The sequence below is a fragment of the Pleurodeles waltl genome, chromosome 3_1, assembly GCF_031143425.1.
Source record: "Pleurodeles waltl isolate 20211129_DDA chromosome 3_1, aPleWal1.hap1.20221129, whole genome shotgun sequence".
Taxonomy (NCBI): Eukaryota; Metazoa; Chordata; class Amphibia; order Caudata; family Salamandridae; genus Pleurodeles; species Pleurodeles waltl.
The window spans coordinates 1,348,142,940-1,348,159,714 of NC_090440.1; the positions used below are offsets into that span (position 1 = coordinate 1,348,142,940).

The 16,775-nt window shown below is 41.8% G+C and overlaps 1 protein-coding gene across 4 annotated transcripts in view; it reads left to right on the forward strand.

Moving 5' to 3' along the window:
• The window catches only part of HINFP (histone H4 transcription factor), a 162,944-nt gene that overhangs the window by 24,848 nt on the left and 121,321 nt on the right, over window positions 1–16,775 (forward strand). For 3 of the 4 annotated variants that reach the window (XM_069224822.1, XM_069224825.1, XM_069224824.1), the window contains exon 2: window positions 4,486–4,643. In XM_069224822.1, the coding sequence (XP_069080923.1) occupies window positions 4,496–4,643 (148 nt within the window). In that variant the 5' untranslated portion in view covers window positions 4,486–4,495. Of the gene's footprint in view, window positions 1–3,224; window positions 3,345–4,485; window positions 4,644–16,775 lie in introns of all 4 variants that reach the window. The other variant, XM_069224823.1, reaches the window with a different exon arrangement.

Below are 16,775 nucleotides of genomic sequence, written 5' to 3' on the forward strand. Positions count from 1 at the left end.
GATTGTATATCACTAAGAAAATCATAATCCTGGCTGCTTTCAGCACCCTTCTGTAAAATAATTTTTCTATCTTGTGTATCTGTAATTTTTACTATATCTCTTTTGTTCCACCATCCTTTGTTGTGAAGAAGAACTGATCCCTTGGATACTTTATCTACTAGGCAAGGTCTAAAAAATTTGGAGTCACCTTTCTTAATTCGGTTGGGAATTCTGACTAAAACCCAATCCACAACTTGCACATCCACCATTTTGACCTCGTGTTTTTCGTCAAAATGTTTTTGGGATTTAATTTGATTACTTAGTACAATGGATTTAACTTCTGATATATCTTCAAATTTCTTGTTATTCATTTCCCTCACCCAATCTGGTAATATGCCACATCTGGGAAGACGTTTACACAGTAACTCAAATGGACAAACGGCAGTAGTACTATGTGGAGTCAACAAATATGACCATATTTTGTTTCTCAGAAAAATGTTAACATCTTGACCCATTGCTAACGCAGAGTGAATTCCTTCCTTCAAAAATCTGTTGATTCGTTCAACTAGACCATTTGAAGATGGGAATAAAGAGCAATTTTGACTTGTGTAATACTATGTTGACTCAAGTAATCCACCATAATTTTTGATGTGAAGTGTGTTCCATTATCGGTAACAATTTCTTTTGGAGTACCTTCAATAGCATAAACATCCTCCAAAAATTTGATTACAGAATCAGTGTCAGGTTTTGATGTGAATCCAACATACACTCATTTAGAAAAAGAATCTATTAGCACAATCATATCCTTCAATGAACATGGAAGTAATCAAATGGGCCAGCAAAATCTACTGCTAACTTATGCCAGGCACTGTCCGGATAAGAAACAATCTGAAGGGGAGTTTCATGAATTTTCCAGTGTTTGTCAGAAACTAAGCAAGTAGTGCAATTTCAAATAAAATTAGATACTTGAGAGTCCATACCAGCCCACCAATAGAATTGTTTAAGGGACTTGCAGGTGCTACTTATTCCTAGGTGCCCTTTATGTGCTTCTTCAATTAACATCTTCCTTACCGAAAATGGGGGTACCAAACGGTCAGCACGTACCAAAACACCATCCACTAATGAGAGTTCATGAGCAACTTGAATAAAGAGACGAATAATATTCACTAAGGCCTAAATAAGACCGAAGAATGTCCTTGTCTCCAGGAGCTTCTGCATCCTGGATAGCTTTAACTACAGAATACTTTGGAGAAATATCATCAGGACTAATTGTGTGCCCTAAATATTTTTTTTAAATTAACATTAATCCTACATTTGTCAGCACATAATGTCATACCAAACTTTTTTAATGTATAAAAAATGTTTTTTAAGATTTTGTTATGCTCAGTTAAAGTACCTGCAAAAATGAAAACATTATCCTGGAAGGCCTGTGCTTCCACAATCCCTTCCAGCATCATGTCCATGAGCCTCTGAAAATCACTGCCCGCTGACGCCAACCCAAATGGCAGTCTAGTGAACTTATATGCATCAAAAGGTGTGATGAAGGATGTACGTTCTTGAGAGGCTTGATCAAACGGGATCTGATGGTATGCTGATTTTAGATCCAGCAGAGAAAACAACTGAGACTGTCCAATATTGGCTAGACGTTCTTGCACCTTGGGTAAAGGATGGCACTCAACCATTATGTTTCTATTAAGGGTGCGAAAGTCAGCACACAATCTTAAGGAACCATCCTTTTTACGAACAAGAACTATGGGACTGACCCATTCAGAGGGTCCTGCATCCACAATAATGCCCTCCTTTACCATGTCATCAAGTAATCTTTTTAAATCTGATCTAATGCTGAGCTGTACTGGACGAACTTTATGAGCTACTGGAATACCATTTTTCTTCAACTTGATTGAATGGGTATAATTTAGTATGGGCCCATGGGAACCTTTGAATAATTCAAGGTATGCCTGAGAGATGTCCTCAGATAACAATTTATCTTGAAATTGAATCATGGAAATAAACATATTATTCACACAAACAGGATGTTCTGTACCAGGTACCAGCATGAGGCCGAACTTAGCCATATAACGCCAACCAATTATATGTCTACCCTTAACAGCAACGTAAATCTTAGTAAAAATACTCCTGCCTCGGCAAATTAGTTGATCCTCGAAATAACCAACCATGTCAATATCTTTATCCCCATAGGCCAAAGAGTCTGAGATGATAGTGACAGGTGCACCTGAATCACACATCATAACCATAGTTGTAGAATCACCAATTTGTACTTGGAAATCAGGATCTCTGATCCTTGTATCTGCATTTTCTTCAATGTCTAAATTAAGAACCAAATTTGACAAATCTAGTGTATCATTACTTTATCCAAACTGATACTATGAACCTTAAGATTGTTGCTAGCTTTACAAACACTGAAGAAATGGCCTACATTTCTACATCTTGTGCAGCGTTTACCATGAGCTGAGCATTGAGGAAAGTTGCCCAGATGTGTTCTTGAACGACACCTAAAACAAATTAGATTACCCTTAGGAGTATTACTTTTCCCACTCTTGCCTTTGACATGAACTAGGTCTACTTGTTCTTCTTCCATAATTGTATTTACAGCATTGAAGAAGAAAGAATGCATTCCTGTGACATAATATGTGAAGCAAGTTCTTATTGAGCCTAATGACACGTGCATAACAACTAAAAGCAAGTTCTGCATTTAAACATTTATTAGCACACATATATACAACAAACAGCCATGAAAGACAGCAGCAAGAGTAGACGCAGCCTGACAGTGCGGCCAATGCCTGCATGCCGTCCATCCCAACAATAGCAATGAGTTCCACAAGTAGCACCAGAACAGAGGGGATATAAATGCATATGAATCATGGGGTTTGTAGTCAAATTATTTATGGAATAACCAAAACTACAAGTCCCAGAATTCAAAGGTAACTCTAATCTGGCACAGCACATGCCACATGGACCTGGGAAACTAGGTAGATATGGAAGAGGCAGTAGAAAATGAGTGGGTTGTGTAGCTAAATTAGTACGTGAGGTCTAGAGGGATGTGTTACAGGGGACACAAACGCAGGGTAAACTGGCTAGCTTGGTTCGTTATATTTTAAGTCTGTTGTAAGTACGAAGGAAGGTTTATAAAATGTTAAATGTGAATTTTGAAATCTAAATTTCAAATCATACCCCCTTATCCACGTGTTCTTACTAGAGCTGTCATTTTCCTTCGTATTACCTAGGATATTTGACATTCGTTACATGCTTGAGAATGAACAGGGTGCTGAGGCTCGTTAAGTCTAACAACTAGGCGTCCAATGCTGGGACATTCGGTTTACCGTGTCAGCGCTCTAGCTTTTTTGGTAAGAACTCAGTTAACTGCTCTTTGCACCAAACTTCTGGGCTAGCTGACTAGGACATCACTTCCGGGAGCTGTGAACTTCCCACGGGGCGGGCTGGCTGGCTGGCTTGTCTTTATTCTAACATATTACAGCTGTTGCAGGGCGGGACCGATACCCACCAGCTGATAAACACGCTCCGACCCCGGGCGGTCACTATAAACTTCTGATACGATTAGTTCCTCCCAATTAAATTTTTTGAATGTCTTTTAGAGGCAGTGCCACCTGGATGTGGGTTGGAGCATTTTTCATTGTTGTCTTGCTGTGGCATCCACGGTGCATTCGCACAAGGCAGACCCTATTCTCAGGTAGTACAGAAGAGTACACGATCTAAAGCAATGCTTGAAGGAAGCTAATAGGCTGCTGAGACTTTGTGGTGTAGTTTCTGCTTTGACCCGTTTTTTTTCTGCGCAGCCACCTCTGTGGGACATGCAACGTTACGAGTAACCCCGCCTTCCGAAGTTAATGTACACAGCCACCTTTGAGATGGAGGCCCAGCAGCTGCTAAGAGTTTATACTTTACATTTCCCGTGCAATCACGTCTGCGGTGCAGGCGCGGCCGGAAGAATGTGTTTCCCACGAGCTTCCGTACAGCTTCCTTTGGGGTGCTGTCTCAGCCTATGGTGCACCCACGTTTTTCATGCTTTGCTTGCATTAACCCTGGTAATGTGTCAGGCTCTAACATCTGTGTGATGAGTCCTACCTAGCTGGGCTTTCTTCATTTATCTTCTGGGTGCCTTTTCACTCTTTGGCTCACATTTGAATACCACTCAACAAGTGTCAGTACAGTCACGTTTCAGTTGAGGGCTGCATCTCTTCCTCAAACATCTCTACAAAGCTACATCAAGTGTGCCTTTCAGCTTCCATTTCACACTTGTTGACACAACTTTGCTCAAGTCTCGCCATTTTAATGTGCAGAAACTTGAGCTAACCTCCACACCACCTTGTGCAATGCAGCCCTTGCGTGGGAAGATAAAGTAGCCCATGTTGTGTGCACTGCCTCATCACTGCAGCCTGGAGGTGGGCTCTGTAGGGGATCTATAGCAGTTGAGAGCAACCTTGACTTTCGTCGACTGAAGTGTGTTCTACCTTTGTATTTTTTCAGGGCAGTGGCCATGACCTTTGGAAAGGATAAGGTAGTACATATGCAGTGTGAGTGGGGCAATTGCAAGTACATCACCAGTCACATGGATGACTTCTGCAGACACGCGTGGGAGCATCTACAGCAGCACCTTGCGAACAATGAAGACATGGAGGCCCACGGTAAGTAGGAGCTAGGCCACAATAGGAGATTAAAGGGGTGGTGATGACTGAGTCTCTTTACAATGACACTTGTATCTAAATCTGTGCTTAAGTATGCGACTCCTTTTAAGGTCCTACTATGAAATATGTGTCTACTTTCTTTTAGAGTTGTAGAACTGAGTTCTGTTTTGGACTGATGGCTGCTGCCTCTCTGGCTATTTAGATCCATTCCCAGGTAGTAGTTTTTAGCTCAGTTCCCTGGTAAGTTGTTCAGTAGACTTCTTTCGAGTTATCCATACGATGGTGTACTTTGTAAAGAAGCTTGAAGGGCTTGGTCCATTTCTTTCTGATGTTGTGCTACAAAGCTTTGGGAGTTTATAAGACTTCATGTACCAATTAGCTACATTTGGCTTGGCTAGACTGACTGTAGCTTGTTTGTTGCGCTCCTTGTGATCTGGTTAACTCTTGAGCAAGTCTTGTTCTGTAACCTGGTGTCTCTTGTTCCGTAGTCCTCAGTACAGTCACTCCAATTACAAACTTTGCATTCAAACTAACTTGGCACCATGAGACTTACAGGACCTGTAAATCATGAGGCTACAGAACAAGCATTTTGAACCCAAAATATGAAAATGTCTTTGTTTTGTTTGTTTGTTATCTACATGAACTATTTTAAACTATATTGCAAAGCCATATGTAGCTGTAAGCCAGAGCAGTTAAATGCATGCTTCATCCGGCGGCTAGCTTTTCTACTAGATTTTAACATTTTGGTGACCAATTAACGTCCGCACAAAAGGATGAAGGACAGAATGCTAAACTTTGTCAATCACTCACCCCCAGTCAAAGATCTGGGTTTAATGCATTGTTATTTTGCTTGTCACGTCATTCTAGTTTGGACCCAGCCATATGCAAGTCAGCCTTGACCCTGCTCCCCATGGGAACAGTCCAGTCTGAACTGTCAGCTCTGGTCCTCCTTGGACCGGAAAACAACCAACCTGGGACTGGTTTTGGGGTATCAACCCCTCATCCGCCACATTATCTTGAAACCTGTGACATAGCGAGCACAGGACTTGCGTCTGGGCATACCTTCCCACTTAGGGTGAAAATGCAACACAAAAAGATGACAGACGGAATGCGGAACATTGTCAAACATTTACCCACAGTCACAGACCTGGGTTTAATCCATTGTTATTTTGCTCGCCATTTAACTTCTTCAGAGCCCACTTTAAAATTTCTGTTTTGAAACACCACTGGTTTCCTGCCTGAAAAAAGAACCATAGCTCTTTACCGACCTCAGCCTTCTCTTGTTATTTGTCTGCTTGGATTTTTGGCCACCATGCTCTGTGGAGATGAAACATGCACAAACACCTCAGCTATCATGCTGAACTTGCTGAAAGCTGTGGTGTTTTAAGGAGCAAGTTTCTTTCTCATCTTATTCTTAGACACAGTAATCCAGCACTAGTTAAGACTTTTAACAGCCAAGAGTGTGGAACGTTCCATTGCATAATTAAAAATATTAAATCAATAGAATGTCAAGAGGTTGTGGTCAGAAGTCAATCTGAAATACAAGTATGGCACCAGAAATCACTTGTCCTTAATTTTCTCAGTGTGGCTACATGTAATAAACCAAGGGTGCCTGTTGTGGTTCAAAGAGCCATGTGTCATCTTTTAAGTTATCTCCTGCTTTGCCGAAAGATTGTTTCAGATGTGGAAAATGTAGGCACCTAACCAGTGTTTATGAATCTAGTTCGAACTAGAGACGCATGCTTGTTCAAGAGGATGATAATGAAATTGATCGTAGGGCAGAAATGGGTTTGGGAGCGAGTCCGATGGGCCCAGTTGTTTTATCATAGGTAATGCTTGCTGGTATTTGAAAAAGAAGCAAATGTTGTGACTAATGAAGATGCTATAACCAAAACCCTGAAATCCTAGGATGCACCCAAGGACATTGGGCTAGAGGTTGATGAAAAACATTACAAACCTCCCAATTGTATTGTAATAGTATTGCAACAGTATTTATATAGCGCTTACTGCCCCTGACGAGGCGTCAAAGCGCTTTTCGGTGAGTAGCACGCTACTCCGGAACCCAAAAGTAATTAGTGGTGGATTGGTATAGAGAAATATGAGTACAGTATTAGTATTATTATGAGTTAATTTGAGCAGAGGATATGTGAATTTGTTAGTTGGAGTGACTAGAATAATGGAGGGAAGAATCCAGAAGTGTTAATCAGGAGTTTATAATAATAGGATGAGACTTGGGATAAGTAAAGGATAGATGGAGGAGGGAAGAGTCTGTGGAAAGGGTTAGGGAGATCATAGTAGCAGGAGGGGTTTTGAATGAGTCACAGGTAAGAGAAATGAGGGAAAATTTAGTAAGGTTGTTTGGGAGATAATGGTAGTAAACTGAGGTTTGGGGTGAGCTAGATGTGTTAGAGGAGGGAAGAGCTTAGGCAGGGGTATTTTGGAGATGAAAGTAGTAGAATGGGTTTGGGATGAGTCAGAGTGAGGATGGAGGATAGATTGGTAGAGACATAGGGTGATGGGGAGACAGAGTAAAGCTTACCAAAGAGTACATTTATATATATATATATATCTTTTAAATATATATATTGTAGGAGGCTGGCCTGGCTTATAGTGGGTACCTGGTGGTACTTACACCTTCTGCCAGGTCCAGTTATCCCTTATTAGTAGAATAGAGGTGTTTCTAGCAGCTTAGGCTGATAGAGGTAGCTATGGCAAAGCAGCTTAGGCTGAACTAGGAGACATGCAAAGCTCCTACTATACCACTTATATAGCATAATATCATAAGAAAACACAATACTCAGAGTTACTAAAAATAAAGGTACTTTATTTTAGTGACAATATGCCAAAAGTATCTCAGAGGATACCCTCACTTAGGAGGTAATATACACAAATTATATGTACACAAACCCAAAACAGGTAAGTGACAGTAGGAAAAGTAGTGCAAACAATGTAGAATCACAATAGGATGCAATAGGTAGACATAGGCCTAGGGGCAACACAAACCATATACTCCAAAAGCGGAATGCGAATCACAAATGGAACCCAGACCTATGGGAGGTTGTAGAGGGTCGCTGGGACTGTAAGAAAACAGTAAGGGTGTCCAAGATACCTCACCCCAAGACCCTGAAAAGTAGGAGTAAAGTTACCCTACTACCCCCAAAAGACAGAGTAGTCGTGATAGGGATTCTGCAACAACCACAAGCACCAGCAAAACACTGAAGACGGATTCCTGGACGTGAGGACCTGTAAAGGAAGGGGACCAAGTCAAAGAGTCACGCAAGTGTCCAGGGGGGGCAGGAGCCCACAAAACCCCGGATGAAGGTACAAAAGGGTTGCCTCCGGGTGGAAGAAGCCGAAGATTCTGCAACAACGGAAGGTGACAGGAACTTCTCCTTTGGTCAGAAGATGTCCCACGGCGTTCTTGAGGTTGCAGAAGTGTTTCCACGCAGAAGTACCGCAAACAAGCCTTGCTAGCTGCAAGAGACGCGGTTGAGGATTTTGGGTGCTGCTGGGGACCAGGAAGGACCAGGATGTCGCCCCTTGGAGGAGGAGACTGAGGGAGCGCTTAGCAACTCAGAGAGCCCCTGCAGAAGTACCGAGCAGGCACTTAGAAGATCTGAGGACAGTGGTCGACTCAGAGTCACAAAGGAGGGTCCCACAATGTCGGATTTCAACTCAGCGAGTTGGGCAATGCAGGACGGAGTGCTGGGGTCCCAGGCTAGGCTGTGCACAAAGGAATCCTTGGAAAAGGTCACAGAAGCCGGAGCAGCTGCAAATCACGCAGCACACAGGTTTGCTGTCTGGCGTGGGAAGGCAAGGACTTACCTCCACCAAATTTGGACAGAAGGGCCACTGGACTGTGGGAGACACTTGGACCCAGCTCCTGTGTTCCAGGGACCACGCTCGTCAGGATGAGAGGGGACCCAGAGAACCGGTGATGCAGAAGTTTGGTGCCTGCGTTGGCAGGGGAAAGATTCAGTCGACCCACAGGAGATTTCTTCTTGGCTTCCAGTGCAGGGTGAAAGCAGTCAGCCCTCAGAGCATGCACCACCAGGAAACAGTAGAGAAGGCCGGCATGATGAGGCGCTACAATGTTGCTGGTAGTCGTCTTGCTACTTTGTTGCAGTTTTGCAGGCGTCCTGGAGCAGTCAGCAGTCGATCCTTGGCAGAAGGCGAAGAGGGAAGTGCAGAGGAACTCTGGTGAGCTCTTGCATTCGTTATCTGAGGAATAGCCCAGAGGAGAGACCCTAAATAGCCAAAAAAAAGGAGGTTTGGCTACTGAAAAAGGAGGCTTGGCTACTGAAAGAGGTAAGCACCTATCAGGAGGGGTCTCTGACGTCACCTGCTGGCACTGGCCACTCAGAGCTGTCCAATGTGCCCCAACACCTCTGAATCCAAGATGGCAGAGGTCTGATACACACTGGAGGAGCTCTGGGTACCTCCCCTGGGAGGTAGTGTTAGCCTCCACTGGGAGGTAGTGTCAGGGGAGTGGTCACTCTCCTTTCCTTTCTCCAGTTTCGCTCCAGAGCAGGGCTGGGTGATCCCTGAACTGGTGTAGACTGGCTTATGCAGAGATGGGCACCATCTGTGCCCATCAAAGCATTTCCAGAGGCTGGGGGAGTCTACTTATCCCCATCCCTTCACACCTATTTCCAAAGGGAGAGGGTGTAACACCCTCTCCCAGAGGAAATCCTTTGTTCTGCCTTCCTGGGACTGGGCTGCCCCTGCCCCAAGGGGGCAGAAACCTGTCTGAGGGGTTGGCAGCAGCTGCAGTGGAGACCCCGGAAAGGCAGTTTGGCAGTACCTGGGTTCTGTGCATGTGTGAAATTGTACCCCCAATGCCAGAATGGTATTTGGACGACAATTACATGATCCTAGACATGTTACATGGCCATGTTCGGAGTTACTATTGTGAAGCTACATATAGGTAGTGGCCTATATGTAGTGCACACGTGTAATGGTGTCCCCGCACTCGCAAAGTCTGGGGAATTTGCCCTGAACAATGTGGGGGCACCTTGGCTAGTGCCAGGGCGCCCACACACTAAGTAACTTGGCACCCAACCTTCACTAGCCTGCAGTGACAATTTTAAAAAGCAGAGAGAGCATAAACACTGAGGTTCTGGTTAGCAGAGCCTCAGTGATACAGTTAGGCACCACACAGGGAACACATATAGGCTACAAACTTATGAGCACTGGGGTCCTGGCTAGCAGGATCCCAGTGAGACAGTAAAAACACCCTGACATATACTCACAACCAGGCCAAAAGTGGGGGTAACCAGGCTAGAAAGAGGCTACCTTCCTATATATATATATATACAGGAAGGTAGCCTCTTTCTAGCCTGGTTACCCCCACTTTTGGCCTGGTTGTGAGTATATGTCAGGGTGTTTTTACTGTCTCACTGGGATCCTGCTAGCTTTAAAAATAAAAATCAAATTGTAAATAAAGTTAAAGATATATTTTAATAAAAGAAAATTTAAAAGAAAAAAAAAATGTATATGTATATATATATATATATATATATATATATATATATATAATTTTTTTTTTTTTTTTCTTTTAAATTTTCTTTTATTAATATATATCTTTAACTTTATTTACAATTTGAATTTTATTTTTCTCTAGTACAGTAGGACTAGAGTAATAGGTATGTAAATACATAGTAAGGGAATATTTGTGCAAGGAATATAGTAATGGGTATAATATGAGAAGAAAAGTAGTGTTGTATAAACACAGACTTTCAAGATTTGTAATATTCGAAGTTAATAAGTGTACTTTTCTAACGTTTATTTATCTTTCCTCAATTTTGAATAGTGAAATGCTTGTGTTAAAAGATTTGATCAGTGTGATATAAAAACGAAAGCAGGGATTCATAAGTATCTAATATAACCAGTTATCTAGGAGGTATGCAATGACCTATGAACATGTTAAGAATAGAAATATATATGTGTATTTATACACACACATATTTAACCATGAGTAAATATACATTTGTTAAACAGTCTGAAAGAGTATGTGTATAATTTATTATTATGACCTAGTAATGATACATATTTCCTAAAAAAAAAAAAAACAAAACTATACATTTCTAGAATATACACATAATCAGATTATAAATATTTATCAACAAAGGCAAATGCAATCCATTGCTGTTTGGATATGGTTGTTATGAAGGTAAGAGCCAACTCTTCAGTAGTCTTCTGGAGGCAAGATATTTATCCCTGGATCTCATATTTGGCAGTAATGAATTCCATAGTTTGGCTGCTTGGACGGAGAAGAATGTACCACCTATTGTCATTTTCTTGTACGGTGGTGTTCTAAGGCAGGGTGCCAGTCTTGAGCGGAGGTTTCTTTGTTGAATGTGTTTGGTTATTTTGTTTCTGATTTAAAAAAACAAAACAAAAAAAAAAGCAGTCCTGTTCCATGTATAGCTTTGTGGGTGATACAAATCAGCTTGAAGGTGGATCTTCTGGCAACAGGTAACCAGCGTAGAGCTCTCAAGGCATGGGATATGTGGGCTTGTGGGTTTACATATAATAGTAGCCTGGCAGCGGAGTTCTGAATATGTTGTTTTTTCATAATAGATGGAGAGGATCAATGGTAGAGGCCATTGGCATAATACAGTTAGGATAGTACAATAGATAGTAGCCTGTACCTTGTGTGGAAATCTGAGGTGGGGGAAGATGCGTTGCAGGGTCTTCAAGGTGATAAAGCTTGATTGTGCTAATTTGTCCACCTGGGCATTCATTGTTAACTTGGAGTCCATGGTAATTCCAAGGCTTTTAACTTCCTTGGATACTTGAGGTGGTCCAAGATTGTCAGGCCAGGCGCACAGTGGGTCATCATTTTTCCATTCACCACATGTGAGTATTTCTGTTTTGGAAGCAGTCAGTTTGAGATGGCTCTAAGTAATCCACTGATCAATGGCTCTGAGGCAACTGAAGATTTGTGAGTTGTCAATGTCTTTGGGGCATTCCAATTTAAGTTATATTTGTGTGTCATCTGCATAGTTGTAGCATGCGAGTTGAAAATCATTGATCCGTTCTGGTAATAACATCATGTAGATGTTGAAAAGCAAAGGTGAGATGATTGATCCTTGGGGGACTCCTGCTTTTGTGAGGTAGGGTTTGGATGATTAGCGGGGAGATTAGATATTAGTTCTGTTTCGAAGGTAGGTTGTAATCCAGTCAAGAGCAGTCCCTTCTATGCTGGCTTCGTGGAGTCTTTGAATTAGGGTGTCATGGTCAACAGTATCAAAGGCAGCCGAGAGGTCCAGGAGAAGTAGTGCAGCAACTCCATTGCGGTCGACTGTGTTTCTAAGATCATCCCAGATTGCTATGAGTACCGATTCAGTGCCTCTTCCTGGGCGGAATCCAGTTTAGTAGTCTGAAAGTATGGAATTGTTTCAATGAATTGTGACATATGAGAGAATGCTGCTTTTTCTATCATTTTGCCCAGGAAAGCTCCATTTGTGAATGGTCTGTAGTTGTTTGGGGCCCTGTGGGTCTAGGTTCGTGTTCTTTAATAACAGACATATGTATGCCTTTTTCAGGTCTTCAGGAAAAGTTCTTGTAGTTACAGAGTTATTGATGATTCTTCATACAGGTGTGGCAGCAGAAGTAGATAGAAGAATGTTCTTGAAGATGTATGGTGGACATGGGTCAGAAGGGCAACCAGAAGGCCTGCTTGCTTTGACCAATTCCATAAATTCACCTTGTGATATTTGTTTGAAGGAGTGCAGAGGCTGGGTTGGTTTATTCTTGGAGGGGATTTTAGGAAAGTGGCTGGTGCAGATGTTTTTTTCCTGTGTTAAATGGGAGTCCAATGTGTCTGCCTTGGTTGTGTAATGAGTTGCCAGTTTGTTTGTGAAATCTTGAGTAGTGGGATGACTTCCTACAATGCATTTATGTTTTTTAAATTCATTGAGAAGTTTAGACAATTCTTTGGTTGCAGATTTTCATTTAGAATTCTGTCTGAGTAGTACCTTTTTAAGCTTTTTTGATTGATTTGCATATTCTATTAAGTTTGTGTAGCTGAAGTTTGTCTTGTATGTTGTTTGTTTTGAGCGAGGTCCGTTGCAATCTTGTGATTTGTTGTTCTATCTTTATAAGTTCCCTGTTTCTCCAAGCTGTTGGTCTTCTTTTGTCTTGTTAAGTTTTTCTGAGTAGTGGTAGGATATCGAAAGCTTTCTGTAGCCACTCATAAAGTTTTGGAACATAATTAATTGTGTCTAGATCTGTTTTGGCTTTTAGTTGTGTTTCTAAGTCTTTAAAATTGAGATTGCTCCATGGTCGAAAGATGCATGTATGTAAGTTGCAATGGTGTGTGTTGATTTGTGGTATTTTTTGGTGGAAAGTTATCAAATTGTGGTCTGATCATGTGACTGGCATGATGCTATGAACGGTAACTAGATCAGACTTTGCAAATATTACCTCTAGGATGTGTCCAGTGATGTGTGTGGGATTGTGTACAATCTGATGTAGGTTCAGTGCGACTAGGCCAGTGGTGACAGCTTTTGGATGGGGCATATTGGGTTTGTCAAAGCACATGTTTAGGTCTCCAAGAATGCATACGTTTGAGTATAATGTTGTAATGTTTGAGACTGTATCTAGAAAAGTGTGTGGGAATGTTGAGTTGTTAGGGGGTGGTCTGTAATGGAGGAGAAAGTTACAGGAGGAAGTTGGAGTAGGGTTGCATCTGGTGAGGAGAGCCTCGCAACCTTGTATGGAAATGTCTTTTTTTTTACTGAGATTTATTGATTGTTTAAATATAATCGCTAGTTGACCTCTCTTGCCTATACAGTTTTGTGTGATGGTTTGATAGTCCGAAGGAACGGCTTCATGCAATACTGGAACCATGTCATCTCCCAACCATGATTCCGTTATGAATAGTAAGCCAGGTTGTGTGTCGGTGAGCAGGCCAGAGATGTGGTGCATTTTTAAAAAAAAAAATTTATATAGAGTAATCCAGCATTTATGAGCAGGCAGTTCAGAAAATATGTGTTTCTGGAGGTGCTTTCTTTTGGGGGAGGTTTAGCAGTATATTCTGAGCTTGTAGCAGGTGTGGTGTTAGTTGTGATAACTGTGTGAGGGTCACAATAGCCCTATTTTTCAATAGTGTTCCTCTTCCAGCAGGCTTAGGAGGCGTTTTGTTGCGTCTGTGTGTGTGATGGTGTAATTGGTGGCTGAGAGGAACATGAAGCGTGTACTTGTTTTTGTAGAGGAACCTTGTGTAATAGACAAGGGGATGCAAAGTTGTTAAGAGTGGTATGTTGTTTATTTTGTTTGCGTCTGTTTAGTGTGGAATGAGTATGGATTAGGGGTGGTGGAGGAGCATGTGAATCCTAATGTAATGCTCTATATTGTGTAATGGATGAGAGACTTGTGAATGAATGTTGCTGTGTTGGGGTGCTTGTGATAGATGTTTGAAGAGTGATAATGTAGGGGTACAGATTGATCAGGATTTGTATTCTTTGTGTAGTCATGAGGGTGGGGGTGGGTGTGATAGAAGGTATTATGAGGGTTTGTGTTATTTTGATGTGCTGATGAGAGTGGTCTGTTTTGTTTTTGTGGAATAGTTAGAGGAGATATTGATGGTGTTTTTCTCTGAAGGATTTGTATGAGTTAGTGCTGGTGAATGGTATTACAATATTATAGGAGATGTTGATGTGATTTGTAGGAGTATATGAGGTATGTAGGAGGGGATGGATGTGGTTCAGGGGTGTTTGTTATTTGTGATCACTGGAAGCGGTAATGTGTGTGGTGGAGTGTGAGGATTGTATGGTTGTGTGTAGTTGGTGAAGAGATGGGAAGGGTGTTAGTAGATTGTGTTTTGGAAGACTGGGTTTAGATATTGTCATGATAAAAGTGGATCTGGCAGAAGCAAACCGAGGATATTGCTGTTGGTTTGCATGAACATTGAAAGTAATGTGGTTTTGTGTTGTGCGGGCGATTGCAGGTTATGTTAGTGGGAATGGACAGATTAGTGTTTGCTGTGAGAATGACGGTGTTTTACTGTTGTAGGTGTGGTGGATTTGTGTGTAGGTGTGGTATGTGGGGGTTTTGTGTTGGTTGATGAGACATTGCAATCTGTATGAGGTCAGTATGAGATGCATGAGCTGGATGTGTTTGCTGATAATATGTTTGCATGTTGATGGATATGTAGGGAGTAAGGTCCTTTCTGGTAAATGGAATATTGGACAGCATTTCTGGCCCTAGGCCTGACCAGTTCCAAACAGGCAAATGCCCTTGTCCTCTCCGTCCTTGTCCTCGACGCCTGGGCTGAGACGGCCTGAGCCCTAGGCTTAAATAGCCCTATTGGCTAATTGCATTATTTATTTTTCAATTATTTTTTGTTGTTGCTGTTTTTAAGTAGTTATTGTATTTAACACAGGAGAAATATATCGGCTCACACCAATTTACAGGATCGTTAGTACCATCCTGCTCACTTGAACACTATAGTATCATAGCTGTCAACTCCACTATACATGCAGACTTGTCACACAGTGAGTGTAGTTTTCCATATTGAGTCTCTGCTACATAACTAGACAATGTCAACAGCCTGATCAGACATACTTGCCGTTTGTTCATTCAATTTCCCCCTACTTGGTTTCACTGTCCCACTAGGCTTCTCTCTTCCCTCTGCAGTCATTGTATTCACTTTAGTGGTGTCCCCCCACACACCCACTCCCTAACTGTGTTCGTGAGAATAGGCAAGTAAAGTTGTTCTAGCACACTAGGACCCTTGAGTGTCATGGATCAGTGCAAGGGGGTCTGGTCCCCTGCGGGTTTAAAATTGCTTGTTTCATCTCGCCCCATCTTTTCAAATCGTCTGAGCATATCATCTCGAGCCGCTAATCGCTTGTCTCTTTTCTGCCATTGCCCACTCTATCAGGTCTACCCTCTGTGTCCGTTGTATGTTCCTTAGGGCTAGCCACTTGTATGGCTGGACTTCTTTTTCTCTTCTTCAATCACACAGAAGTGGAGAGGAAGGGGAGGATATGGGGCAGTCACATCACCCCTTCTATATAAGCGTAAACGCGAACCAATATGACTGCTCTGACTGAGAAACCTTCTGTTGTGTATATATATACCTTGCTGGGGAATGTGGAATGGTAAGTGGTAGAATGTGGGGAGAGTATTTAGGGAGAGAATGTAGAATGTTAGGCATTCTGTTCTGGGGCAAACGCTGGAGCTGGATCGATGTGTTTCCATGTAATGTCGATATAATTTGGAATAAACAAAAGGACTACAGTTATTCCAGTCACAATGTGACTCTCTTCTCCACAACATATTGGCGACGATTGGAGAAGGTTGTGGATGTCAGTTATATTTTGGAGGGAACACGGAAGCGGCAGCGTTAATGAAGTGTACAAATCCAGAGAAAACAGAGAGGCATTATATGTATCTGGCAAGTACTACGTGGATCTTGCGAATACTTTAATTTTAGTTATGAGCGGCATTTTCAAGTACTTTAACTTACTGTTTTTGACGGCTTCTCGTACTCGCGCTGGGAGCTTGGCTGTTGTGGCTCGCACGTCTGTTTGAAACACTGTGCGTCAATGCATTAGTTTGTCCGGGCAATGGTGGCCATTTTGAATTGGTGTCCTTAGGAGGACATGGGCAAATTCCCATCGAAAGAATGAGACGCGAACGTTGGCCATTTTGAATTGGTCATGTGAGGGTTACAAGTGCAATTTCCTGCTGAAAACGAGACGCTAACGACAGCCATCTCAATAAAGTTTTTTTTATTTCCATATTTAAATATATTGTACAGGATAAATTCTCAGTATTGAACAGGGGTGGATTGTTATTTAATCACCTATACTATTAGTTTTATTTTGGCATATTATTCCATATTATTTTAAGTGACTATTGCTGCATCATTAGTATGGCTTATAGCAATATTATCAGCCAGCCAAAATTTTTTTAATACTCCTGTGAAACCTATTTTAAAATGGAAAAGTTGGCACAGGGCATTTGAAAGTTTTATTTAGTGGATATTGATGGGAAAGTATTTGAGCCTGGGAGAAAAAAAGCATTGATGTTTGGTCTTCTTGGCAATGCTGGTCAGGTAATTTTTAATAATTTGCCTGAGTTTGAAGCACCTCCTGGTCAATTTATGCCATATGAGTA